This window comes from Rhipicephalus sanguineus, chromosome 4 (assembly GCF_013339695.2).
Source record: "Rhipicephalus sanguineus isolate Rsan-2018 chromosome 4, BIME_Rsan_1.4, whole genome shotgun sequence".
NCBI lineage: Eukaryota > Metazoa > Arthropoda > Arachnida > Ixodida > Ixodidae > Rhipicephalus > Rhipicephalus sanguineus.
The window spans coordinates 114748994-114776119 of record NC_051179.1 but is presented as its reverse complement, the minus strand read 5'-3'; the positions used below and the strand labels follow the sequence as shown (position 1 = coordinate 114776119).

The following is a 27126-nucleotide window of genomic DNA, read 5'->3' as shown; positions in this document are numbered from 1 at the left end:
AATGTCTTCGCGATGCCATCTGCAACCGATGAACGAAAGCCCAGCGCCGACAGGCGGCCGTCGCGGCGTGTCCTACGCAAGGACATCGATCAAAACTGGGGCATCGCGGCTGCCGCAGCCATCGCATCTTTTTTCAACATGGCGACGCAGATAAACTCAGGCTTCTACTTCGTTGCCATCATGGACACATTCGCCACCGACTACACTTCCGCCTCCTGGCCAGGAAGCGTGTTCACCATAATGACATACTCGGGAAGTAAGTAACAGCTGCGTCGTCCGCGACACGGTTTACTCCACGTTTAATAACAGCAGCTCTCACCTGCTTAGTACATTGATACGTACGCCAGAATTTTCGAAAGCACCGGATGTTACTTCCTGCCGGTAGGCAAGCCTCGGGCGGCTGTAAGAATGGAAATACAGTATAGCCTGTTCTCAATATCACTGAAGAGTTAGAAAATGTTTAGCACGCCACACCTCTAATTTTCGTGAAACAAGTTAAAAGGTTTGTCTTCATATCGAGTAAACAACCTACGAAGCGTCAACGAATTGTGAGCAATTCTACTAATACGGCGTTCACATTATTCAGCGTTCGTATAGACTAAAGCGAGCACTCACAGGTGCAGCAGCACTACACGGATGATCATTATATCTACTTGTACAGTGATGTTCACACCGACAAGCTTCGCGACGATGACAAATACATTATAAAGTGAGAACATGCTCCTATGTTTGCGTATCGCAGTTTCCTCTGCATCAACTATTTACGATTGGAAAGAATGTTTTCTTTTTTTTTTCAAGAACTTCGACTGTCACGGTTTCTCCCAATTATGGCGATGATAACTAAGCCTTCTCCGAAGGAAGCACTCCTAAGGTGGCTTGTTGTAATAATTTTTTTTAACGTAGAGGGCTGCACTGACGCTGAAATGGTTTTAGCTCAAGAACTACTGCAATTTTTTTCACTGCATGTGTGAATTACGGAACTGCTCGAATCTCAGAACGGCTGATTCCTTTCTGAAGCCTGCTGGCTCAATTTTTGAGAATAGGTGCAGTCTTTGACTCCAAGACACGGGAGTGTGGCTTATCGGGGGATCGTAGATTTTGATTGCGTCAGCGCATGCTTTTGGTTCAAAATAAATGTACTCTTTATTGCAAGTTTAATATACAATCGCAATGAATATTTGTCTATGCCTGCGAAGGCAGTCCATTTTATGTGTGTTGTTACAAAGCCTTTGTGTTCGTACAACCACATAGATCTGTGCTTGTATAATGTAAAATTAAGGACGCTATTTATTACCAAACTTAACCTTTCTGTTATATGTATAGGGGCTGATAATAACTTATTCACCTCTCCAGAGAGGACGTAATTTCTATCCATAATGCATGCGTGCTTTTTATATGAGAACTTTACAAAAAAATAGAAATCAAAACACCTCAGAACGAAGCGCGTCAGGACATCATCACGTTCAAGAAAAGCCAACGCCATTAATTTACTCTAAAACAAACCATATCAACTTCCCATTTAAAAACATTAAAGCATATACGTACGTATATAGTCCACTGTTCAAGCAAATCTTCAAAATGGTTCAGTTCTTGCTTCCGTGTCTCATGCGAACATGTATACACTGAGAAAAAGAAGGCCGTCACACGATTCGTTCAAGTTACAAGAAGGTAATCCTTACCAACTAGCCCAATCTTATGTCGCTCTACGAGTCGTTGAAGGCGCGATTACACACGCAGCAGCGTCAAACGCGTCCCTCCGCGGAACACCCTTGTGACGTATAAGGGATGAGTAAAATTGATCTGCAGTTGCGCTTCCCTCCTCGCAGAATGTTTATTCGATTAACGGGCTGCTGAACTCCCAAACCAGGGTCGCCACCGCCCACACATTTCTGTATATAGAGTGGCGACACTCGCTGAAGGGTTCGATGGAGATTCTTGTTGTTGGTGCCTGCTCCACCGAGGAACCCATGCGGTTCTACCTGCGTTGTGTTAGTGACCTGGAATTTCGCATATTCAGCAGGACGCTCTTCGCAAAATATGCTTGTGCATTGCGTGTACGAGTGCACAGATTGTACCATACTGATTACAGAATGTTGCAAATTCCGAAATACGAATGAACTCTTGCTCTGGATGCACGTGCTCATCTAGAAAGAATAATCGAAACCCACAAACTCCCTATAACGCGAATGAAATCTGTAACTTTTCCTAGCGTTAAAAGTGACATTTGTTGGCAGCCGCGTGTAAAGCGTTTCAAAGCATCAAATATGTTTTCTCTTTATTTTGCTTACTCCGTCATCGTGGGTGAATTGTAACTATATTGAAGAAAGGGAATCAAGGCCCCACGTGTGTGAAATACCAGTGCTACACTGGTGCTCTCATTCGGCCAGGTGGGATTTTTTTAATGGCTCAGATGACCTTGTTTTCTTGTATTTCTGTATTTATAAAGTGAAATTCCTGAAAAATGCTTGAACGGGCGGATATATGTGCCGGCAACTGGCGAACTCGTGAACGTCTAAACTAAGGCTATAAGTAGTTCAGAGAAACTATTGTTTACACGGAAACAATTTTTCATACAGTTAGCTTTTCGATGCACGCTGCACCTGTACCTCTCAACTAGACAGCGCGCTATAGACCAGAACACAGCGAATTCCATGCGCATCGCTATATTTGCATCGCGCGTCGCGCCATCTATTGCACACGCGACGAAACAACATGCGCGGGCTGCCACGTCAGCAGACGATACACAGAGCAAACGTGGAACTCCCGAAACTCAGCCCGTCGGAGAGCGTGGTTCGAGTGTTTTCTAGCCTGGATATTTTCGCTGATTTTATTGGAACATCGAGAACATCTTGCCCATGCAAGTCCACAATGTATACAGTACGTGCTCAGTGGGCTGCGGAAGCAACCTCGTCAGATACGTAGGCTGTTACATTTGGAAAAAAAAAAAAAAAAAAACGTTCTGGCCGTAGTACGCGTGAATCGTAATTGCAGTGCAGCTCGCGAAAGAGTGAAACGATGTTTTGTTGCCCCATATTACAAGTTGTGCGCAATGTTTTGTGAAAGCTCATCATTTCTGCATGCATCGCGTAATAATTAGAGTACGCTTTACGTGTAGTTTCGCGGAACGTAATTTTTGTTTCACGAGCGCTCTTACAATAATGCGTCTTGCTCACAAAAGCGTGCTATCAGAGAGTATAACCTGCAGTATCGTTTAGCGATCCCGCGATTTTATTCTTGTAACCACGTGCTTGACAAGCGAAACTGTGCTACTCGTAGTTAAGCCGGTTAGCTACGCTTGCGACGTAAAGGACACTGGCGCGAGTACTGTTTACTTACGTGCCAATATATGTATTGCGTGCAGCTGGATGCTTCGTGTCCAAATAAATTTGGGGACATCAAACACTGAAATGAAAGCACGAAATTCTGGCCAGCTCTTGAGGAGCACCGTGCCATTTATTACCTTTTGAAGACGAAATCTCGAAGGCGTGGATGCTATCAAAAGCACTAAGTCTTAATACTACGTTGAAAGTGGCAAAGCATGCTGATTGCTTGTGCTTGAAAGCACTACCATGCACTAGATTTTCGTCAAAGGAAGCGCTCAAAGGTATGAAGTGCACCCCCACACAAAGCTCGCACCTGCCTTCAACCCAGCTGCGTGTCACGCAAGTTAGGTTCGCAAAATGAAATAGGTGGGCATCACATTGCAGAATACACGCAGTTAGTGTACTTACTCGTGCATTCTCACTCGGCTCCTAGTCTTTTTTGCTTGAAGCACAGTTATCCACTCGCGGCGAAACTGAAAACACCGCACCAGCACTATTTCCGTGGCATGTCGTAATCGTCGCAGACAACGCTATTATCCTCTTGTTGCGCTGCTTGTTTTGGCATCCAAAGACGACGCAGTAGTGCCCAGACGAGCTCTTATACGCTGAAGCGGCGTGAACGGGTACTTTTCGCACTTTAAAGCCTCAGAACTGCAGCTTGCCCTGTTTACTTGGTGCAGCCCGCGCGCGCCTTGGCAGCCCGGTCAGTCCGGCGTCTGGGTGCGAGAGTATCCGCTCGGCTCGCCAGCAGCCTGGGTGTGAGACAGGCGTGCTCTGGTGTATAGTCTACAAAAATATTCTTTTGGCAAGCTTAATATCTGCGGCTACAGCAGAGCCTGAAAACGCATATAAATGCCGCAAAAAAAATGAAAGATTGAAAGCGCCCATGTTCGCGTAGGTGACGTCTAAGAGAGTCGAATTCTAGACTGTAGGCTCTAAATATTCGCACGAAAAATCGTCAGATAATAATGATGCAAGTTAGAAAAGGAGATGAGGCGGATGACCACTGCGAAACCGCATACGCATAATTTGCATTAAGCGTGACGGCGGCGGTAGTGTCCCCATTAACGGCATCACACGGGAATGGTGTTGGTGTTCGGTGGTAGTGTCCTGAAACTGAATTATTCAGAGCGGCACACAACATCCTCGACATCCTTCCATCAGTGTACTGGCCAACTTTCAAAGTGTATTTACGCTGTGCCTGTCTCAGCAGTATAGATGCCTAGAGCGAGGTGCAGCCGGTCGTTGGGGCTGCTAAGGCTTGCGCAGGCGTCCTGATAGTGCAAGGGGGGCGGGGGGTTCACTTATGACACACCTCGTAATGGAAATTCCGGATTACTTTCGGCTAACGTGGGCCCCTTACCCTGTACCTGATGTCATGTACACAGGCGTCCACTGTTAAAGGGAACATCGGAGCGTGTGGCGATAGCTCGGCGCCACCGCCGGCCAGCGGCTGCGACGAGTTTCGCGCAGGCGCAGTGCGCGCTGTGAGTCGTGCTCTTTCGCCGTCTTCTGCCGTCTGCTTCCGCGCTGCGAATCGTCGCGAAGCGAACCGCTGACGCGACGAAAGAGCACCGGGCACGGTGCTAACTGCGTCTGCGCGAATCTCGTTGCAGCCGACGGCCGGCGGTGGTGCCGAGCGGTCGCCACACGCTCCGATATTCCCTTTAACAGTGGACGCCTGTGTACAAACTCATTATTCAATTACACCGCCCCCATTAGAATACGACCCCGCGGCTGTCGTTAAACCTGCAACCTATCGATCAGAAGCGGAACGAATCAGCCATTCTTATAGAGGGGGCAGTGTCATTCAATGAACTGCAGTTTATTGTGAAGTACTATGTCTATCATCATCTTGTTACGCAAAATGACACGAGGCGTGACTATTATGCATTTTGTGTTTTTTTTTTCGTTCACCGGGCTATTTCAAAGGACTCGCCCGCATTGACGGTTGTGTCGTTACTCCACCTATGTTGCTTTTGTTCCTGCGTCTCAAATATTCCTGCCAGCAGTACTTCCTACGGTCAGTGATAACGGTTCGTCCTTCAAGGAATGCCGCTGGAGCCAGCTCTGCGAAGGGACATTTTTTTTCGCCTAGGGAAAATGCTTATCCTAAGAATATTTTCACCTTCACTTACTAATTCTTTCTCGATCCAATGCATGGCACTGGGCCCACAATGGCAAGCGAGCAAATAAATACCATACTTAAAGGGCCCCTATGCCGCTCTGTGTTCGAGGACGAGACCGCCGTTCCTTACTCGGCTTCACTGTCCTTCTCACAGGCCCTATCTCCTCCTCGCCAATTATTTCTTCATAAGTAAACGCGCGGTCAATGTCGCCACTAAGCTTTGTGCCTATGAGGATTTCACGTTGTTCGGCTGCACGCAGTAGTCTCTGTTCGCGCAGTTGGAAACACGCTAAGTGAAGAGAAATCAGTTCATTGCGCACGATAGCCAAGCGATAATAATATTATCGGGGGTTTAACGTCCCAAAACCACGACATGATTATGAGGGACGCCGTAGTATCCGGAGGGCTCCGGAAATTTCGACCGCCTGGTGTTCTTCAACGTGCACCTAAATCTAAGTACACGGGCCTCAAACATTTTCGCCTCCGTCGAAAATGCAGCCGCCACGGCCGGGATTCGATCCCGCAACCTTCGGGTCACCAGTCGAGCGCCATAACCACTAGACCACCGTGGCTGGGCAGATAGCCAAGCGAGACAAGACTGAACGGACGTGTGACTGCATGGCAACGCGTGCTACAAGACAATTCATAAGTAACATTGCTTGTCTATGGGTCAACCGAGAGCACGGACCATAATAACGCAACGTCAGTCAGCCTGCTGACGTCACGAAGTGCCCGCAAGGACATCTGCGGGAAACGCAAGGAGATAATAAAGCTGTTGTCCTTCGTATTTTCAGAGGTTCTTTTAGGGGACCTTTGACCATAAAAAATTACCGTGTCTGCTTGAAACAATGGTTTGCAACTGTGTCAAGGTGAAAAAAAAAAAGTTGGTAAAAATATTTTATTTAATTTATGGGTGGATGTTACCGTGTGTATTTTCACTTTATCGTGATGCTGTCACTAAAACAACTTTAGTGCTTGCAGATATACGTTTGCATGTAATTTTTCTTAACGTACAATGGTCAACACTGTGTCTAGAACGACGGAGCGGCGCCCTCGAAGCAGTGCGAGCGACATCCACACTTTGAAGCGGACCACATCTGAACATGCGCGGCGCCAATGACGTACCTGCCTTGCAGTTTCCCTCCTTGTTTAGCGCCGCGGCCACGACAACTGCTTTAGCCGTCAGAAGCACTGTCAACTTAATAGCGCCGAAAGCACAGAAAGCTTCATTCAGCTGATAAGTAGGGGTAAATCTGCTGTTGGTGAAATGAGACCGCGAACGGAGAACAAGCATGCAGCACAGCTTGTATCGGGCGCCGAGAACACTTCGCTTCGCGTTTTTGTTTTTGTTTGTTCGTTTTTTTTTTCCGCCAAGCCGTTTTGAGCGCTTTCGACGACCAAAACGGTCGTTGCATCCGCGGTGATAAACAAGGTTCATAAAATGCAAGGGAGACTCGTCATTGGCGCCGCGCATTTACGAGCGTCACGCTCCGTCGTTCTCGACGTGAGTGTTCACCACTGTACAAATGCCGTCGGCACTATGGTACGAGATTGTCCTGGACGCCAAAAGTCACGCTCAGTGGCACTGCCTTCACATTAGTAAACATGCATGGGCGCTGGCCGCATTTGGACCTTGAGCCAAATACAAAGTATCATCAATAGTAGGAGCAGCGCTAGGGCCAGTAAATTGGATTGTACCAAATGTTTTCCAGCAACGCAATACTTTCCAGAATCTTACCCCCCCTTTCTAGAACGTCCCTTCACTCAACGCTCCACCTTGACTTGAGAAAGTCGATGAGAGCGCCGTTTCTAGGCGGAACAAATCACTGCATATCAGCGATTATCTGCAGCGATTCTTGAAAAGTGCGGCGTCATTTTCGGTCGAACAGCGGCGCTGTGCTCGACTTGTTCAAGTGAAGGACGAAATTCGAGTCGAGGAGCATTTGTGAATAAGGGGGTTAGTGCTACTTCCTCATAGTCGTATCTGCGTCACACTCGAACATAGCCCACTTCGGTTTCATAAAGGTATATGGCTCATCCGCAGACGCACACGAGATGTAGTTCTATTGGGAGTTTGTTAAATAATACCTCAACTTTTTTTTTATTTTGCTTATTACTACTGTGAAACACAAGCACGCGTACCGAAAGCATCGACACAGTTGAACTAAATTGAGCACGTTTATGTCAAACAGTTCGTCGGTTTATCAAGGAAACATGCCCGTCTGTCGAGGCGTTCTATGTAAGAAATAAATAGGCTTTAGATATACGACATATCTGTGCATTTTATAATGGCGCAGATGTGAAACTATCCAGGATAAATGTTAGTGAAATGTCCCTGATTTCGTTTTAGTCGCTATATGTAAAATGGCTACAGGCAGAAAGCGTTGAACGATATAGCAACATAAAGTTCGCTCGAACATGGATGAAACGATAGGCCCGGCAGTGATAAGCGCCGCTCCCTTAAACGTGTTTTCTTCATCGCAGGTTGCTTCGTGGTGCTCCTTCAAAAGTTCCTCACCGTTCACCACATAGCTCTGTTCGGCAGTGTTTTGCTCTGGACACCGCTGATCGGCGCAGCATTCTCTCCCAACGTCACCTGCATGACTGCCACCCTCGGCGCACTGCATGGTAAGAATATATGCAAGGGCTCCTTCAGCTGATTGGCACACATATTCGACTAGCTAATTGGTAACAGAGTAGCGAATTGTATCAGGGCTACATTAGGAACAGAAACGAACCAAGAGAAAAAAACAACTGCTAAGAGGTCTATTGGCAAAGAATATGGCATGAACAAGTAGCGGTCAGCAGCGTTCGGTCAAGCGCAGCAACCACGAGCTCATGCCGATGGCGATGCCGCTGAGGCCACTCTTCTTCTTTACACAACATACGAGTGCGCGTGTCGATTGGTTCTCTTGATTGTCCTGCGTCGGCGCCGTTAGACCCACCATCATCCGTCCACAAGATATACAGGTCTGCACGAACTTACTCGTGCTTACACTTCGCTGCTACATTGTGCAACGGAACACAAATCGACGCTTCTACGAGTAATCTCAATATTCTTGGCCATGAAGATTCGACTAACCTTAAAATAGGGTTATTTGTTTTTTTCACCAACTTCTTCCTTTGCGATAAGTACAACTAATTTTTTTTCATTTCTCTGAATCTGTTGTACTACGCTAAAAATTTAGATACTTGTTGAGCGCTACGGTAACGGAGGAAGCCTCACGGATTTCCAAAAGTTGGCGGCGCAAAGCACAGAATTCCTTTGGCAGCGAACCCGACTCGGACTTCCACGGCGAGAGCGGGCAGTTGCAGGCACGTCTTCTGTAACCGTACTTGGAGGTGCTTCAGTTCCTCGCGGCGTTCAACATGTGTTGGAAAATGGACCGAAATACAGCTACCAGCCTTCCGCGACGCGGTCGCAACTTGTGGCCATGGTACGGGATGTTGCGAGTCGCGCGTCCGAGCCTGATCGGGAACGGGCCATTGCTGACGGAGTCGACTGCCTACTACGCACGGTGAGTGACAAGCCAGGGAAGAAACCCCCGATTAAGAAAATTGTGAAGTGTTTAAAAGAGGAAGGACTTGCCGTTGTCGAAGCTGATAAGGAGGGTGGGTTTGTCCTGATGCCAAAGGGATTGTTCGATGCGAAAGCACAAGAGGCGATTCAGAAGAATTTCAAACCGTCACACGTCTTGCCTAAAAAGCAAAAATCTTTGGCTCTACGCTTGCTAAAGGAAAGAAATTTGAAGACCCTTCAAAAAGAAGTAAGAAAGTCTGTAAAAGATAGCCTTGATGTCTTTTTCACCGGCAAGACTCACAAGACAGAGTGTCCGCTCAGAGTGATCGTCTCCGAGAAGGGCACGTGGCAAGACGAGGTCAGCAGCTATCTGCAACGATGCCTCGGCAAGCTGGACGTACAGGACCCGTTCTTGGTGCGCAGTTCGACAGACCTAGTACAAGATCTAGCGCAAGGCAAGTTGGCAACCGCCAGGACTGCTTTTTCTTTTGATGTGCAGGACCTATTTTATTCCGTACCGCAGAGTGGTCTGTTTGATGCAGTTCGCGAGTCCATCGAGGCGTCGGGGGAAGTAGACTTCCAGAACTATGCTGGGATGAGTACGGATCAATTTTTAGAGTTTTTACGATTTTATTTGCATTCCACCATCGTGTGTTTTAACGGTTCATATTATGTTCAGAAAAACGGCATCTGCATCGGCTCATCTGTGGCCCCGGTTTTGTGCGACATCTTTCTTTCATCCATTGACAAACGCATTCATGCCAAAACCGACAACAGCAGTGTTGTTAGGATTTACAGATATGTTGACGACTATCTTGTGTTTTTAAGTTTACCCGACACTAGCCTTGACGTAGCTGTTGCTGAATTAACTAACATCTTTTTAAAGGAATCTGGCGGACTAGAATTCACTTCGGAATTGCCTCAAGACAATTCCATTCAATTTCTGGATGTTAAACTTAGTTTCACGAAGGACCACCTGTGCTGGATGTATAACCCTAGGACTAAGAAGAGCCTTTTGCCGTATGACAGCGCACATTCTAAGCTAATCAAGAGAGGCATAGCTATCACATGCCTCAATTCAGCTTTGATGAAGTCATGTGAGCACCGTCTTGTTACGGGATTTAGTAATCATATTAACAGGCTGAAAGACGCTCGATTTCCTCCCTCCGTTATCACGGGTGTGTGCGAAAGCCTCTTGCAGAAGTTGAAACGTGGAAGAAAAGTGCAGGAGCCAAAAGAAAAAATGAGTACGCACGTAATTCCTTACGTTCACCGGCTCTCGCACAATATAAAGTAGATCGCAGCCAGATATAGTGTGCGCATTGTATTTTCCGCTCCATGCAAACTGGCCAGGATTTGCCCTTTGATGGCGGATAAGCAGCCAGCTGCTTGCTCCAAGAAGCACGCCACGCGATACACCGAGTGTGTCAGCAATGTGGCATATAATATCCCCCTGAGCTGCGGTAGGGTGTACATCGGCCAAACAGGCCGGTGTTTCAACGATCGTGCAAGGGAGCACCGCTTGGCGGTTAGCAGCAACATGGGCGGGCACTTGGCAGACCACTGCAAGCGCTGTGGTTGTGCGCCACACTTCAGCCAAACCACGTTTCTTAGGAGAGCAAACAGCCGCACTGAAAGGGAGACAGTTGAAGCGTTTCTAATAAAGAGGGCAGGTAGCCAGTGTGTTAGTGCCCCATCTCTCGATCTAAGCGAGAAAGAAGCTATCTTTTTGAAAGATAGCATTTAGACATGTAGAGTTTAGAATGTGCGATATTCTTTTTACCTCTCACTAGGGTTGGCACGTGTTCACAGGTGCTGGCATGTTTTCATAGTTCGATCGCGTTAGTGCAGTTCCGGCGCATGCCTTGTCTCTGTACTTATGGCACATGATGAGTTGTTAGTTCTGCGATGTCTCAATTTCTGTTATGGGATTACCTTGTTCGGCAGCTTATATAAATCGGCGCGGTTTCTGATAATAAACAGTTGGAAGTTGGCGCCCGTGTCTGTCTGTTCGTGTCTTCGCTTCGTCCCTGTCTTCTTTGCGTCATTACAGTTTTACCTCAAGTTATGAACCAACTAGCTCAGCAACAAGCCCTGTTGGCACACATACTTTGGAAGTGCGAGCGCGGTACTCGCCGGCGTCCCGGCGAACGCGGTACTCGCCGCCACTACCCGGGCGAGAGAGTGTGTACCTCAGAACGACTGGCTGAGCGGTGGCGAGCCGCCCTTCTATGCCCACATCTAGTGGACCAAATCTGGGCGGTCCAGCGAGCCAGGGCTATCGCAGAGGACATCTCACGATGTTCCCCGGGCGACGGCTCCTGGAGGCCTAGCCCAGGCCAGTGATTCCTCGTTGTACTCTAAATAATGTTTATTACCTACCTACCTAAATTTGCACAGTATTCGAATTGTATTCGTATTCGAATCGGTGTCACCACTATTTGATTCGTATTCGATTCGGTTCTAAAACACCGATAAAAATAATGTTCCGTGAAGCATCGCGTAAGTTGGTATCGGCTTTTGAATCGCCTTTTGAAACATCCGCGGCGGTTGCTAAGCTCTCGGGCCACATGTTACTTTTTCTTGCAGGTGCCGGTGCAGGGATCGTGCTCGTGAGTCTCATGGTAATACTGGGCACGCATTTTGACAAGTACCTCGGTGCAGCCAGTGGTATCCGGGACGCCGGAACGACGCTGTGCGCCTTCGCGTTTCCCTCGCTCCTCTCCTATCTGAGTGAACACTACGGCCTTCGTGGAACCCTGTTTATTTACAGCGCTTTGTCCATGCACGTAATGGCCGTGACGTTTTGGCTTTGGATGCGAGCTGGAGTGGAAAAAAAGAATGAGGCTTATCGTAGGGCATCGTGCAAGACCACTGCTTTTCATTCTAACGCATCCAACTGGACTATTGGTGCACATCGAGGAGACTCCATCCCTTGCATCAGTGACAAACCTAACAACAACGGTGTTCCACCTCAAAAGGTCGGTTTCGGGCAAGTACTTCACCAGTCCTTCACACTGCCGCCGAAGACTCCTGAAGAAATGGATGACGAGGAGGTACCAATGTCTTTCCTTGAAAAGTTTTCCATCCTGAAGATGCCGAGTTTCTACGTAGTGGCCATCGGTGCTGTGGTGGAGATCTACGGCTACAACGTATTCCTAGAGACAATCGACAGCTACGCAACTGACAAGGGCGCCCCGCAGTCGGAAGCCGACATGGCAGTTACGTACGCGACTATTCTGGAAGTCATTGGCTACGTCGCAGTACCCCTCATCGCCGACATGGGCTTCGTCGGTCGCCCAGCATTGGCAGCCATGTGCTTTGGTGCAATGGGGCTATTGTACGGTGCGGTGCCACACGCCCCGTGGTCAGTGCCGTACTTGTCCGTTGGCGCCATCCTCGTGATGTTCGTAGCCACGACGAGCTCGCTACGCTGCTCAATAATGACGGAATTCTTCGGTGCTCAGCAAGTTCCCGTGTGCATGGCAGCGTCTGGCTTGTTGCTTATTCCTGTGCAACTGTGCAGCCCATCAATCATCGGTAAGCATCCTAAATAATTATTTACGAACGCATTTAGTTTTAAAACCAATCACACAATCATTTTGCTGAAGTTCATATCTTGCCCCCAAGGGTCCACAATGATCGGCGGTAAGTACTAATAACAATTTATGCGTTACTTACTTTTACTCCTTAACGCTCAATATATCTAATTTTTTCCCGGGAACAATTACACGTTGTCACTCTGTACATTCACGAGATGCGCTGTGACAAGAGGCCCAGCACTGAGCACTTGAGCAGCAGCCTCGTCAGTGTTGATAGGCAGAGAGGCCCATCCGGCTCCTCAGTTTTTGCCTCCTGTTTCTAATGCTGTACCCTATGTCGACTAAGGACTTGACAAAGAGTTTTTGTGTGCCTAAGTAGGGATGGCACATCCGAATGCTCGTTGCGCAAATAAACCACCTCTATTCTTTTCAGCTTTATATTTCGCTTACCTGGCTGCATTTCCAAGCCTCAATAGCAATAACCCGCAGTGCATGTAGATATGTATGTACCAGAATACTGGGAAACTTGCCATCCGCGGCGCGCTGAACAATGGCGAAGGGGCTCCATAATGCACGACGGTAGCAGGGGGAACTCTTCGAACCAGCGTGTTGCGACACTGATTACCTCGGTGTCCCTTTCTCTACAAGTTAACCATGATGGCCTTTTCTGCCCCTCGTATCATGTTGCAGAAATGCATAATGTGCTTCGAGAGGTAGATCGGCCTTGGCCGCAACATTTATCATTGCGTCGCGTATGTCTGAATCATAATTTTTTTTCGGAAAGTACAGAATTGAGTAAAAGTTGCATGTTGTGCGAGTCCTAAGAACATGTCATATTTACTATTCTAAATGTCCGCATCCTGGTTACTCTTTCTTTTGTGTGTGCTTATGCGCGAAGTCGATAAATAACACCAAGAGCTCTGAGAGAGAACAAGTCGATTAATTTGGGAAGTTCACTTCAGTTATGTAAGAACAATAACTACTTTCGATGCGCTTTAGAGGCAAACGTCTTCCTCAACCTTTTGCCGAGCTTGTTAGTTCACGCATTAAGCACTGAGCTTGTCGCTCTAAAATTTTAGAGGCTAGAATTGCAATGTATGTTTACTTTCGCATGTTAAACCCCATCACAGCTGCACCTGGTAAGACTAGTTGAGCTGGCATTTGGGACCAGTTCACAGAAGAGTAAACGTCGTCATATACGATCAATATCCGTGTGACGTATGTGAGAGGCTGAGCTAATGGACGGCTTCGAAGGCACGGCCTTGAGTCCGGAGGCTTAAAAACCGAATCATATAGGCACATTTGCAGCACGCATCGCCACGCTTAATATTGTCACGTGGTCGTGACGTCGACGAACACAGCAGTCGGCGTTTGTAGGATGAAACTGTTTATTTGGCCGAACTTGTGGCCGGAAAATGAGAACTAGAACTACAGCAATGCACGCTGTACAATGATAGCGGCGAACAGGGCGTCGTCCGTCGATCAACTGACAAGCAGTCAAGCGCGTCGGCTTTTATACAGGCACTATCGAACTTTCCAGCTATATCGCTGGTGGCGGCGTAATCTCTAGACAAAGCTGGAACATTCGCGTGCGGGGCGCAATCTTAACAAACCGATCTACTACAATCGCGACGCTTCTAGAACGCTACTTCGCCGACAGCGTCGAGTGTTGATAACCGTCCCCGCCGGTCAAACCCGAATACATCAAAACAAGACAAGAAGTGGGCGTGGCATTGCCCCCCTCTGAAAAAGCATCGTCCCGATGCTTGTGAAAGAACATAGAAGAGAAAAAAAACAAGTGCATACATAAATAAATTACAATAACAAAGGAAAAAAATAGAGTCCCCAAGCTCGCTAACGCGCAAAATACGGCTTAAGGCGCACGACATGGACGACTTCAGGTCGCGCACGGCGCTGCTGAGAGTTCGTAATGCCGTCAGGGACAACCTCATAGTCGAGTGCGCCGAGGCGTCGAAGTACCCTGTACGGTCCGAAGTATCGTCGAAGAAGCTTCTCACTAAGTCCTCGTCGGCGTATTGGCGTCCATACCCATACACGGTCACCGGGTTGGTATTCCATGTGGCGTCGTCGAAGGTTGTAGCGGCGGCTGTCAGTCGTCTGCTGGTTCTTGATCCGTAGGCGGGCGAGCTGTCGTGCTTCTTCGGCGCGCTGTAGGTAGGTGGTCACGTCGATGTTTTCCTCGTCGGTCACGTTTGGTAGCATGGCGTCGAGCGTCGTTGCCGGGCTCCGTCCGTAGACCAACTTGTACGGCGTCATCTGCGTCGTTTCCTGTACGGCCGTGTTGTACGCGAAGGTCACATACGGAAGGATGGCGTCCCACGTCTTGTGTTCGACGTCGACGTACATGGCCAGCATGTCGGCGATGGTCTTATTTAGACGCTCGGTGAGGCCGTTGGTCTGCGGGTGGTACGCGGTGGTGCGGTGGTGGCTTGTGTGGCTGTATTCCAGGATCGCCTGAGTTAGGTCAGCCGTAAACGCCGTACCTCTGTCGGTGATGAGAACCTCCGGGGCGCCGTGTCGAAGGACGATGCTCTCAACGAAGAACTTTGCTACCTCAGCGGCACTGCCTTTGGGCAGGGCTTTTGTTTCGGCGTAGCGGGTGAGGTAGTCGGTAGCCACGACGATCCATTTATTTCCGCAAGTCGACGTTGGGAACGGCCCCAGGAGGTCCATCCCGATCTGCTGGAATGGTCGCCGAGGAGGCTCGATCGGTTGAAGGAAGCCTGCTGGTCTTGTGGGCGGTGTCTTCCGTCGCTGACAGTCTCGGCACGTCCTTACGTAGCGAGTGACGTCGGCTGCAAGGCGCGGCCAGTAGTACCTTTCCTGTACTCGTGCGAGCGTTCGGGAAAGTCCGAGGTGTCCAGCCGTCGGGTCGTCGTGCAGGGCATGCAGAATTTCTGGTCGCAGTCCCGAAGGTACAACGATAAGGTAGCTGGCTCGGGCCGGAGAGAAGTTCTTCTTTACGAGGACGTTGTTTTTCAGGGAAAATGATGCCAATCCTCGCCTGAATACTTTTGGGACAGCGATGGTCCTGCCCTCCAGGTAATCCACTAGACCCTTCAGTTCCCGGTCGGCTCGCTGTCGTTCGGCAAAGTCTTCGGCACTTATGGCTCCCAAGAAGCTGTCATCATCCTGGTCGTCGGGCTGTGGTGGGTCGACGGGGGCACGAGACAAGCAGTCGGCGTCGGAGTGTTTCCTTCCGGACTTGTACACGACAGTAATGTCAAATTCTTGAAGTCTTAAGCTCCACCGTGCGAGGCGACCTGAAGGGTCCTTCATGTTAGCTAGCCAACACAAGGCGTGATGGTCACTCACAACTTTGAAGGGCCTGCCGTAGAGGTAGGGGCGAAAGTTTGACGTAGCCCAGATGATGGCGAGGCACTCCTTTTCTATTGTGGAATAGTTGACCTCTGCTTTAGAGAGCGACCGGCTAGCATAACTGATAACCCTTTCCACTCCGCCCGTCCGCTGGACAAGGACGGCGCCGAGTCCTATGCTGCTTGCATCGGTGTGAATCTCTGTATCGGCGTATTCGTCGAAATGCGCAAGGATCGGAGGCGTCTGCAGGCGTCGTTTCAGTTCATGAAATGCTTCGACTTGCGCTGTTTGCCACCTGAATTCGACGTCGGTCTTCGTGAGTTGCGTTAGTGGTTCGGCGATCCGTGAAAAGTCTTTGACAAAACGTCTGTAATAGGCGCACAAGCCGAGAAATCGGCGCACGGCCTTCTTGTCGGTGGGTAGCGGGAAAGCGGCGATGGCAGCTGTTTTCTGAGGGTCTGGGAGCACTCCAGTCTTGCTGATCACGTGACCTAAAAACAAGAGCTCCTCGTACGCGAAGCGGCACTTTTCTGGCTTCAGGGTGAGCCCGGAATTCTTTATTGCTTGTAGTACGGATTGAAGTCGCTGGAGGTGTTCGTCGAAGTTCGAGGAATACACAACGACGTCGTCCAAGTAAACAAGGCAAGTCTGCCACTTCAAGCCAGCCAGCACGGTGTCCATGACGCGCTGGAACGTCGCAGGTGCCGAGCAAAGACCGAAAGGCATGACCTTGAACTCAAAGAGGCCGTCGGGTGTTATAAAAGCGGTCTTTTCTCGGTCTCTTTCGTCTACTTCGATCTGCCAATAGCCGGTCTTGAGGTCCATCGACGAAAAGTACGTCGCGTTGTGTAGTCGATCCAGGGTGTCGTCTATCCGTGGGAGGGGGTACACGTCCTTCTTCGTGATTTTGTTCAGGCGCCGATAATCAACGCAGAAACGTAGGGTCCCATCCTTCTTCTTCACTAACACCACGGGTGACGCCCACGGACTCTTTGAAGGCTGGATGATGTCGTCGCGTAGCATTTCGTCGACTTGTTTCTTTATGGCCTCACGTTCTCGCGTCGAAACTCTGTACGGGCTCTGTCGGAGTGGTCGAGAATTTTCTTCTGTTATAATGCGGTGCTTAGCAAGGGGCGTTTGTCGGACCCGCGATGACGACGAGAAACAGTCCTTGTATTGCAGGAGCAGGGTTTTCAGCTGGTCTTGCTTAACCTTCGGAAGGCTCCGGTTGACGTCGAAATCTGGTTCGGGACCTCGATTCGTTGAAGCAGGTTCGGCAGCATCGAAGAGGGCGAAAGCATCGCTGGCGGCTACACATTCGTCGATGTAGGCAACCGTCGTACCAAAGTTGACGTGCCTATATTCGTGGCTGAAGTTTGCAGCACTACCTTTGCTTTACCGTCGCGCAGCTCGGCTATACCTCGTGCGACGCAAATTTGACGGTTCAAGAGTAGTTGTTGGTCGCCCTCGATGACGCCTTCAAGGTTCGCAGGTTTTTCGGTGCCGACGGAAATAATGACGCTGGAGCGCGGTGGAACGGTCACCTGCTCTTCTATAACGTTCAATGCATGGTTCCCTGGCGTCGCGTGGGGCGGGAGCGCTTTGTCTGAGGTTAGCGTTATCGACTCAGACCTCAGGTCGATGACGGCGCCGTGGTCACTTAGGAAGTCCATTCCAAGTATCACATCCCTAGAGCAATTCTGTAGGATTACAAAGCTCGCAGGATAAGTCCGGTTATTGATGGTGACTCTCGCCGTGCAGACACCAATCGGCGTTATCAGGTGGCCTCCAGCTGTCCGGATTTCGGGGCCTTCCCAAGCAGTCCTAACTTTCTTCAACTTTGCTGCGAACGGCCCACTGACGACGGAATAGTCGGCTCCAGTATCGATGAGAGCGGTGACGTTGTGGCCGTCGATCAGAACGTCGAGGTCGCTAGTCCGCCATCTTGCGTTGCGGTTACGTCGCGGCGTCGGGTCACGGCTACGTCGGTTTGCACCGTTGCTTCCGCGTTGCGTCGTCAGGTCTGCTTCCGGTCGCAAAGTTTCGTCTTCGGGACGTCGACGTCGTTCGGCGTGCGGCGGGGGCTCGGAACTTCGTCGCGGTGTCGTCGTCGACGGCGGAGGATCTTCAGCATTTCGTCGTCCAGCAACCGCACCTCCATCGGTTGCTGCCCTTAGTTTTCCGGATACGGGCTAGGTGACCGGCCCCGGTTTGGGCCAGTGTACTGCCGGCGGTGCGGTGACATGTAGCGGCCGGGCGACGGTGAGCGGGAAGGTCGTCGTTCTTGCCACTGTGTGCCTGTGAGGTAGTCGTCGATGTCACGAGGCCGTTCGCCTGGCTGCGGGCGCGGCGCGTTGACGGGGAATCCGCGTAGCCCCATCTGACGGTAGTGGCAGCGGCGGTACGTGTGGCCGGCCTCCCCGCAGTGGTAGCAGAGCGGGCGGTTGTCAGGGGCACGCCAGACATCGGTCTTCCTCGGGGTGTAGCGCTGGCCGACAGGTGGGCGGTAGGGCGTCGCTGGCGGCGTCTGGCGACGGTACTGCGGCGGTGTGTCGTCTTGGCGTGGGCGTGGAGGAGGAGCATGACGGCGGGCTGCAGCAGCATAGCTCATAGCTTGCGGCTGCGGCTCTGCTAGCTGAGGCGCACCGAGTGAATGCTGGATCTCCTGGCGCACGACGTCGGCGATGGAATCCACTTGAGGTTGCGACGAAGGTAGAATTTTTTGCAGCTCCTCTTGCACGATTGCTCGAATCGTTTCACGCAGGTCGGCGGATCCTAGTGCTTGAACGTCGGCGTAGCTTGTGGTCGAGAAGCTGCGGTTGTATTGCCGTGTTCGCATCTCAAGCGTTTTCTCGATTGTTGTTGCTTCGGAGACAAATTCTTCGACGGTATTCGGCGGATTCCTCATAAGTCCAGCGAAGAGCTGTTCCTTTACTCCTCGCATGAGGAAGCGGACTTTCTTGTCCTCGGGCATGGCAGGGTCAGCGTGGCGAAATAGCCGGGTCATTTCCTCTGCAAAGATGGCCACGCTTTCATTTGGAAGTTGGACCCGTGTCTCCAGCAAGGCTGCGGCCCTTTCCTTTCGGACGACGCTTGTGAACGTCTCCAGGAAAGCGCTGCGAAAGGCGTCCCAGGTTCGAAGAGTGGACTCCCGATTCTCGAACCAGGTCCTTGCTGCATCTTCCAGGTAAAAGTAGACGTGGCGCAGCTTGTCCTCGGAGTCCCAGTTGTTGAACGCTGAGACCCTTTCGAAGGTCTCGAGCCAGGTTTGCGGGTCTTCGAATGACTACCCGTGGAAAGTTGGCGGCTCCTTGGGCTGCCGGAGAAGTATCGGCGCAGGCTGCACGGGGTCGGTCATCGTCGCTGCGGTCGGTGTTGGGACCTGGGGCTGCCTGGTGTTTTCGGGAAGGAGCCCGTACTCTGGCTGCAGTCCCTTCTGCCTGCGGCTTGTTCGACGATCCGGGTTTTCTTTGCCGTCGTCCTCCTCGCGGCTTGGGCTTGGGTCAGCGCTTCGCGGGGGCGTCCGGATCATGGAAGAAGCAGCACCTCCACCAGATGTCACGTGGTCGTGATGTCGACGAACACAGCAGTCGGCGTTTGTAGGATGAAACTGTTTATTTGGCCGAACTTGTGGCCGGAAAATGAGAACTAGAACTACAGCAATGCACGCTGTACAATGATAGCGGCGAACAGGGCGTCGTCCGTCGATCAACTGACAAGCAGTCAAGCGCGTCGGCTTTTATACAGGCACTATCGAACTTTCCAGCTATATCGCTGGTGGCGGCGTAATCTCTAGACAAAGCTGGAACATTCGCGTGCGGGGCGCAATCTTAACAAACCGATCTACTACAATCGCGACGCTTCTAGAACGCTACTTCGCCGACAGCGTCGAGTGTTGATAACCGTCCCCGCCGGTCAAACCCGAATACATCAAAACAAGACAAGAAGTGGGCGTGGCAATATACTGCAAAGGATATCGTGCATTTGTAGGAGTGTCCGGCATCCCCCAACACCCAAATATTGCCACTCGCGCTTATTTCCTTTACTTTAAAGCAGTCCAGACGCAAAAGCTTTCGCCCCGCGTTTTTTTGCTGCAATGTGCTGCTGGGGGCCTGTTAGTCATAACACGGCACATCGTTTGCTGCAGCGCGCGACAGATAATTATTTACAAGCTCCTCATGGCCGACACAGCCTCAGTTTCGGTTTGACAGAGCTCCAAAAACGACAAGCCGCCGGTAAAGCCCCTGAAACTTCGTAAAGTAGCGACACTTTCCTCCTCCGCTCGCGTTCCTCCTCGTTCTCCTCTCCTTCGCACTCTCTTTTCGAGCATGGCGCCACCTACCTTGCTCCTGCGTAGCAGACGACGCTTCGCAAAGAGAGCGCTTGCTTGCCAGGCGGAGCGCTTTAAGCATTCGCACAAGCCGTCTAGCTCTTGGTATCCCTTTTTTTTAGTTATATGTTGTTTAGGAGATGTTAGGACACGTTTGTAAAGGACATGTTTAATGTTGAACGTTAATGTCGCGCTCTACATGAAGCCTTCTGAAACTGATACACAGTACATATCGTCCTCGCGAGGCGAATTCACCGCGCATACCAATGATGCACTGAGGCTGCCAGTACACACTAGAGGTAGCCGTTCCGATGTATCGGTTGGGTAAATATAGTTAATGCCGCTATACGTGCCTGTATGATGTAGCACTGTACACTGCAATACAAAAGCGCCTATTTGAGGCATCTCTTTCCCACAAAACGATATCCAGCATCTGGATCGCTTGTTTTTATCTTTTTCACCAAATCTCTGCGTGCTATGAGGCGTATTCCTGTCCGGAAACAATAACCATCAATCTCGCGTGTCTTTCCTTGCATTATCGCCGAGCGCGCCGTACTTCCAGGTCACGAATGGCGTGCGTGTTATTAAACAGCACCTTGATAGGAAAGTGGCGAGCGCCGAGTTTTCAAGAAAGGAAGCGCAAACTAGTCAGAGGACGGTTATTGGTGAGGGGCAAGAAGACTCCACAAAGGGTACGAACAGTTTTTAGAGTGCAAGAAACACATGGGCAATGGGTGTTGGCGGTATTATGCTAGTTAAAGAGTGGCGACTATTGTTTATTTATAAAATGACTGTCTGTGCAAGCAGCAGCTCGGAGCTTCATTGAAAGAAGAATGCGCCAGAAGGCGTACATCATTTCCAGTCGATACATTTAGACAGCGCTGGTTGATTCGTTAAGACATTAGACGCAACAACCATAATGCGCAAGCGCGCCTCGTAGACGTACTTGACATACGAACTATACTCGCTGCTCAATGAACGAGCAAGCAAACGAATAAACTAGCCAGCTGCCACCGTAAACGTTTCCTTCGCGAGACCTTCACTCGCGGATAATAATATCATCTGGGGTTTTACGTCCCACTACAGCGATATGATTATGAGAGACGCCGTAGTGGAGGGCTCGGGAAATTTTGACCATCTGATGTTCTTTAACGAGCATTGACATCGCACGGCACACTGGCCTCAAGCTGTTCGCTTTCATCGAAATGTGACCGCCGCGGTCGGTCGCGACCTTCGGGTCAGCAGCCGATCACCATAACCTCTGCTCCACCGCGGCGGAAAGCCACTCGCAGATGTAAACCTCCACACGAAATGGCACGTAAACCTTCGCGCCAAATAACACGTGTACGTGAGGTTCCTAAACGATGAATGCACCCTGCGACTCGGCTGGGCACGCACGCTTTGCCTACCTACCTTCTATCGCAAGTCCACCGGCGGATCTTTCCACGTAAAAGAGCCAGAAAACGCTATTTGCTCCAGGAAAAAAAAAACCAAGCACGCAACCAGGAGAGTACCACTCCTAATGTGGGCTTTCACATTGCAGCTTTGTTTCATCAAAACTCCGCCGAAGCTCTGAAGTTTCGTAATCACATTTTCGATCGTCAGTCGGCGTGCCTCCGAAGTCGGCGTGCCATGCTAGGCGCACAAACCAATACCGCAAACTCAAACCAGTAGGCGCATCACGTCAAGCAGAAAACCTAACCATATATTCCTGAAAAAAAAAACACTGAGTACACAAGCCCGCAGAAGCAGCAATAAAACGTGTGAAGAATAGCGACGTACTGCACAATTAACTAAGACGTGTCTACGGCGCTATAGCACGCAGCGATTTGCGCGAACCTCGACGAGTATTTAGAGGATAGCGACTTACCTCGCATAGTAGCGTCGAAAACGTCGGCCGAAAGTTCTGTCTTCCGATTCAGTGTAACCAAGACTTCCTTCGCAACTCGTTGCGCTTCCCGGACGGTTTTTGCGTTCGCTTTATTTGTTTCGGCATCCGAAAGCGCAGCAGAAGCCCATGGCAACCATTGTGTGCAAGGTATCTCAGAGCACAACGCACGCGGAATAGAATGTGCGTATCCATGGAACACGTGCGCTGAGAACCAGCGAGTCCGCACTTCGAGAGCAAAGATGGCAGTCACGAGCGACTGTAAACAAACGAACGCTGCGCGCTGTCCCACGTGGCGGCAGTTGGCCAATGCCGACACGGCGTCAGCCTCGGAGAGGGCAGAGGAGGGAGAAAAGAGAGGAGGCGCGCTTTCATGCACGTATGTCGCTACTTTACGAAGTTTCAGGGACTTTAGCCGCCGGGTGCGACTATCACCACCTAGCGAGTGAAACGCTCGGTCACGTGAGCAAACAGAACAGTGACGCATTTTCGCGCGGTCTGTCGTCGTCGGGCTCATCGTCGTGTGATGGCGACGATTTTCTTGCCGCGGAGATGCAAGGAATTTTTGACGTGGCGAATCACTTCAGGTTTGACCCGCTGGCGAGGAGCGATTCGTCGGGAAGCGCTTCAAAACAGAAATGGTGGCTACGACGTCATCATAACTTGTACCGGCTGCAACAGTTACGTAGGGGAAGTAGGGGGGTCACCTCGGGTCACCCCCGAGGGTGTCAATGCACCAGATGCGGCCTGTAATGCTGGATCGCGCTCGCGAACTTCAAAATTCATATAAAATACCTTCCAAGCTTTATTCGCTGTCGATATTTTGCAGATGGTATACGCACGTACACGGGAATCGATCCAGCAGGCTATCTCGGCCGCGAAATTTTGTGCCAGTACCCCTTTAATAGGGAGCCAGGAAAACCAGTTTTCGTTATGCGGTATCTTCCTAAGAAATACATTCTTTCTTTGTTGTTTCGGCCTCTTGAAGTGGTACTTGAAATGTCTACGTGCAGCTGGCGAGAATTCTTGTTGCTGGAGAACGTGCTCGTAAATGTTGTCGCACTTCAAGCGGAATTTCAGTTAAAGTGGCTAAAGCCCCTCGCAGCAGCCGCTAGGAACCGCAACATTCCTTTGTGCGAGCGGTTCGTACTGTGTTCCGTGGCGTGACCCGCGTCGTTGGGCGTGCGTTCAATCAGATAAAATTTTCTAACTCAACGGTCCGGAACAAATCCGGGACATATAGGTGTCCCGAGAGGAACGGCGAGGGACTCGCGACGCTCTATGAAAAGTCGGAACAGTCCGCGAAACCTGGGACAGTTGGTAGCCCTACTTCCAGGTCACCCAAATCAACGAAACGTTTCTTCTGATTTTTCTTTGACATCCGTTGATGTGCATTTTACTGACGTCACTTCCGTGACAGAAATGACGTTATGGAAGTGTTGGTAGACCCCTGCTTAAAGGCCAACTCCGGCGATTTTTTGGCCATGTCAAAGTAATGGTGCTTTTATGTTCCTGAGACGCTCCTGTTACGGGCCCGACAGCAGAAATACTCGGCAAATTGGAGAATAATTTTAAATAAGCAAAAAAGCGCAACACCGAAACCCAACCGAGTGTACTGTCTACGTATGACGTAGACGTTGTTACGAACGAACCGGAAGTCGTGCAAGGCATTCCGGTCACGCCGGCGCGGAGTATGAAAACTGTGACAGCCGGGACGAGCAGGCGCACAGTGGAGAGGTCAGCACGCCGCGCATCAGCTGTAATGTCTGCGACTGACAGTGCCGCGTCTGATACTGACAGTGTCTCGGCCAGCAGTGCAGACGCTCGCTGTAGCGGCCGAAGTTAGCGGTGCCCTCGGCTGCGTCACTTCCGCCGCCTTCCCAATACTGACGTCACACACGCAATGCTGCCTATAATTGTGGGAAGCCAGAAGGGCGTTTGCATACAATCTTTAAAATTCATTTGCAAATAATCTGCGCATGTTTCAAGCCTGTAATTTGGCATAAATGACGGAAATGTGCAAATGAACGTACCCAGCGAATTTCATTGAGATCCATCGACGCCAAAAAATCGCCGGAGTTGGCCTTTAAAACACTTTCGTGTTAAAAACTGCTACCATCACTCGTCGCAGGCAATGTTTAGAAACTTCGCGATCGTGTCAGACTCTTTCGTTAAGATTACGCGCAGGACACGAGTAACCAATTTTATTCTAGAGCTTACGCGAGCACCAGCGATAACTCTGGAAGGTTCGATCACTGATTTGTAGAGGACAACTTATTCGGCTGACGATTAGATTGCCGACAACCGACGTTCTTTCTCGCAGTTATTTCACAGTGAGCGTTGCTTGTACCTTGAGTATTTCGTTTATGGGCATAAGTTCGCCCAATAAAGCGTTTCATCTTTACCGGCTGCGTCTGCTTCTTCACCGTCACTACTTCGTGACAATATCTTCAATGGCTGTAAGATGGATCACCTGTTCTTAGCTGAATAGGAAGTATCGTGGCTTAAAGCTCACACAAAATAATATATTCATGAGACTGTATTATGTTTATCGATTGGCGATCCACATTTGCCAATGAGAACATGTGCTGTGCCACTGTCGCTGCCATAATACCTTATGGTCAGCTGCAAAAACTTTACGTGTTTTCTATAGATAGATATCGAATTTGAAGGAACAATCAGGTCTTATATACATTTCTTCTGCTGTGTTTTTCACCGAGAGTTGATCTCCAGATACTAAAACAATGTGATTTACTAAAAATGTAGCGTTTTGATGACTGCATCATGTGTTGAGAAGTTCAGTGAATACGGGCACCATTAAACCATTCCGACACTAAACGTGAAATTCCGGTGAAAAACGAGTGTATCAAGGCAGCTTATAAAGCAGACGGCCTAAGTGTGCTGCATGATTACTATACATAATACATCGTACAAATGCTGATAGTAACGGCTGGTTGGTGCGATTTTAAGCTTTCGTCCTCTTCTAGAGCACATAACTTGATTATCATAAAAATCCTGCCATCATTACGACATGCTTTATGTGTGCCTTCTGACTGTGTCCCTCACTTTCTCTTGAGTTCCTGCAAAGTTGCAATAAAAAGATTCCGTATGCGTCTACAATTAACCTGCAGCAGTCAGCATAAGACGTGTTCGTGCTTATGAATGGCACGAGCGGCATGTGGCTTTAAACTATGCTGTGATCAATCGGAATTCAGTTTTGCCTATCTGAGAGCACGTTTTCATCTAAAGATGCTTGAGGTCATCGGGACGTGACTTTTGGCGCTTAATTGCAGAGGTCCTGGGTGGCCTATTTTTATGCAACTTCTATGTTGTTTAGGAACGGCACAATTACGTCAGCTAAAATTCGCAAATAGTTAAGCGTTTTATATTTAACAAACTAGTGAGTTCACAAAATATAAACGAGAAACAGAACGAAGAAGAGAACGACCAAACGTGTCCATTTTTTGGCCCTCTGACCGCGGCAGCTCGTCCTGCCCCTCAAGCGTAAGCATACCTGGGCTATTGCACTTCGCGGAGCGCTTCTTCTCTGATGCCTTAAAGTGGGAGACGAGAGTCTCGCACTCCTCTATACATCCACAACCCTTAGACCTTAGGATGCTTACGAAGCAATTTAGAAACACAGTGTTATGTACAAAAAGGATTTAGGAGGCAAATAAAATTCCTAATTGAGCATAACATCATATCTGATTATCAAGAAGACAAACCTCCAAAACGCACCTGAATATCAATAAAATTTTAATTACTGTTCAATTCACAGATATATCGACTACATATTCGTTGCACTGGCACAAATACCATTGTAGTTCCCTTTGATCAAAAAACCTTTCGTCCATTGTTACGCAAGGATAGTATTTTGAGAATTTCAAAAAAGGTCATGAAAGGCGCTTAAGAGACTTCTGTATAAGCAGACACAGAATGCTTCAGATCAGAAATGACTTTCTTTACTTGTATTGAAACATACCATTTTAATAAATATAGATAAGTAAGGACAATATGGTGCTGTTGCCATTTCACGCGCACGCATAATCAATGGCAGACAAAAGATGTGGGCCGATCCGTCGGGATGACAGCGCACAACAGTTGTGAATACCGCTTGCGAGTTCACGTCATCGCAGAAGCGCCATCGGATGCACAAATAGACATACGCCGTCGCTGTGCACGTTCTGATATGAGACGTCTTACGATATAATATCCAGACTGTTTTGTACTGCAAATACACATAATGCTAAAAAAACCTCCGCTGTTCTACCTTCTTTTTACCTCTTTCAGGATTCTTTCGTGACGACCTCGGCTCGTACGATGGCATGTACAGGCTTCTAGGAGCATCCAACCTCCTGGCTGCCGTGCTGTACACACCGCTAGCCATACTCACGTCTTGCAAGAAGGACACGGCTGACAACAAGGCGTCCGAAAAGGAAACCGAGACGACGAGAATGTAGCGCATACTGCTCGAACAATGCAAAGCGAGACACTTTACGTGACAGCTACGAAGGAACCGCTTTCAACGCTGATGTTCTCTCAACAAACGTCGTAGTTTTGTCCCAAATGCGAAGCACACACAACGAAAGCCGCGTTATGCAGAAGGGTCACTCCATGCCAACTGCCCCTGACATTGTCCTCAGCCATTGCAGACCTTGCTGAGGAAATTTGTGCCTTTATGCGGCACCACATTGAGCATCCTCATAAAACAAAAATATTTTTTTGTCCTCTGGTGTCCACTCAAACATCGCTCGCTTTTATTTAACCGACTGTACTGGAGCAATGTATTTCGAAGGTATCGTCGTAGGTATCGTTAACCTCTGAACTTCCCTTTCACTGCTATAGAAGTTCTGTGTGGACGCCCTGTTATAAAAGGTTCGAAATTTTCGTGCTCCACTTACTGCGACATACTTCAGAGCTGGCTAATCTTATTTAAACACATAGTCTGCCTGACCAATCTTGGTATTTGCATGACTTTCAGGATATAATTTTGCATGATTTTGTAGCAAATGGTTATTGGCAAAATATTCTAGTGTGCTTCGTGAAAAGAAGCTAA

The 27126-nt window shown here is 49.4% G+C and overlaps 1 protein-coding gene across 1 annotated transcript; it reads left to right on the top strand.

Moving 5' to 3' along the window:
• Positions 1–26776, top strand: LOC119390602 (monocarboxylate transporter 10). Its single transcript, XM_037658189.2, has 4 exons — positions 1–256; positions 7936–8079; positions 11561–12511; positions 26361–26776. Exons 1-4 carry the CDS (start codon positions 13–15, stop codon positions 26528–26530), a joined length of 1509 nt encoding a protein of 502 aa, XP_037514117.1. The 5' UTR covers positions 1–12; the 3' UTR covers positions 26531–26776.
• The last annotated feature ends 350 nt before the right edge of the window (positions 26777–27126 follow it).

Bases quoted from the DNA above. Each gene is read 5' to 3' on its own strand.
- LOC119390602 (XM_037658189.2), top strand. From the start codon at position 13: ATGCCATCTGCAACCGATGAACGAAAGCCCAGCGCCGACAGGCGGCCG. The intron at 257-7,935 runs GTAAGTAACAGC...TCTTCATCGCAG, and splicing joins CATAATGACATACTCGGGAA to GTTGCTTCGTGGTGCTCCTT. The intron at 8,080-11,560 runs GTAAGAATATAT...TTTTTCTTGCAG, and splicing joins CACCCTCGGCGCACTGCATG to GTGCCGGTGCAGGGATCGTG.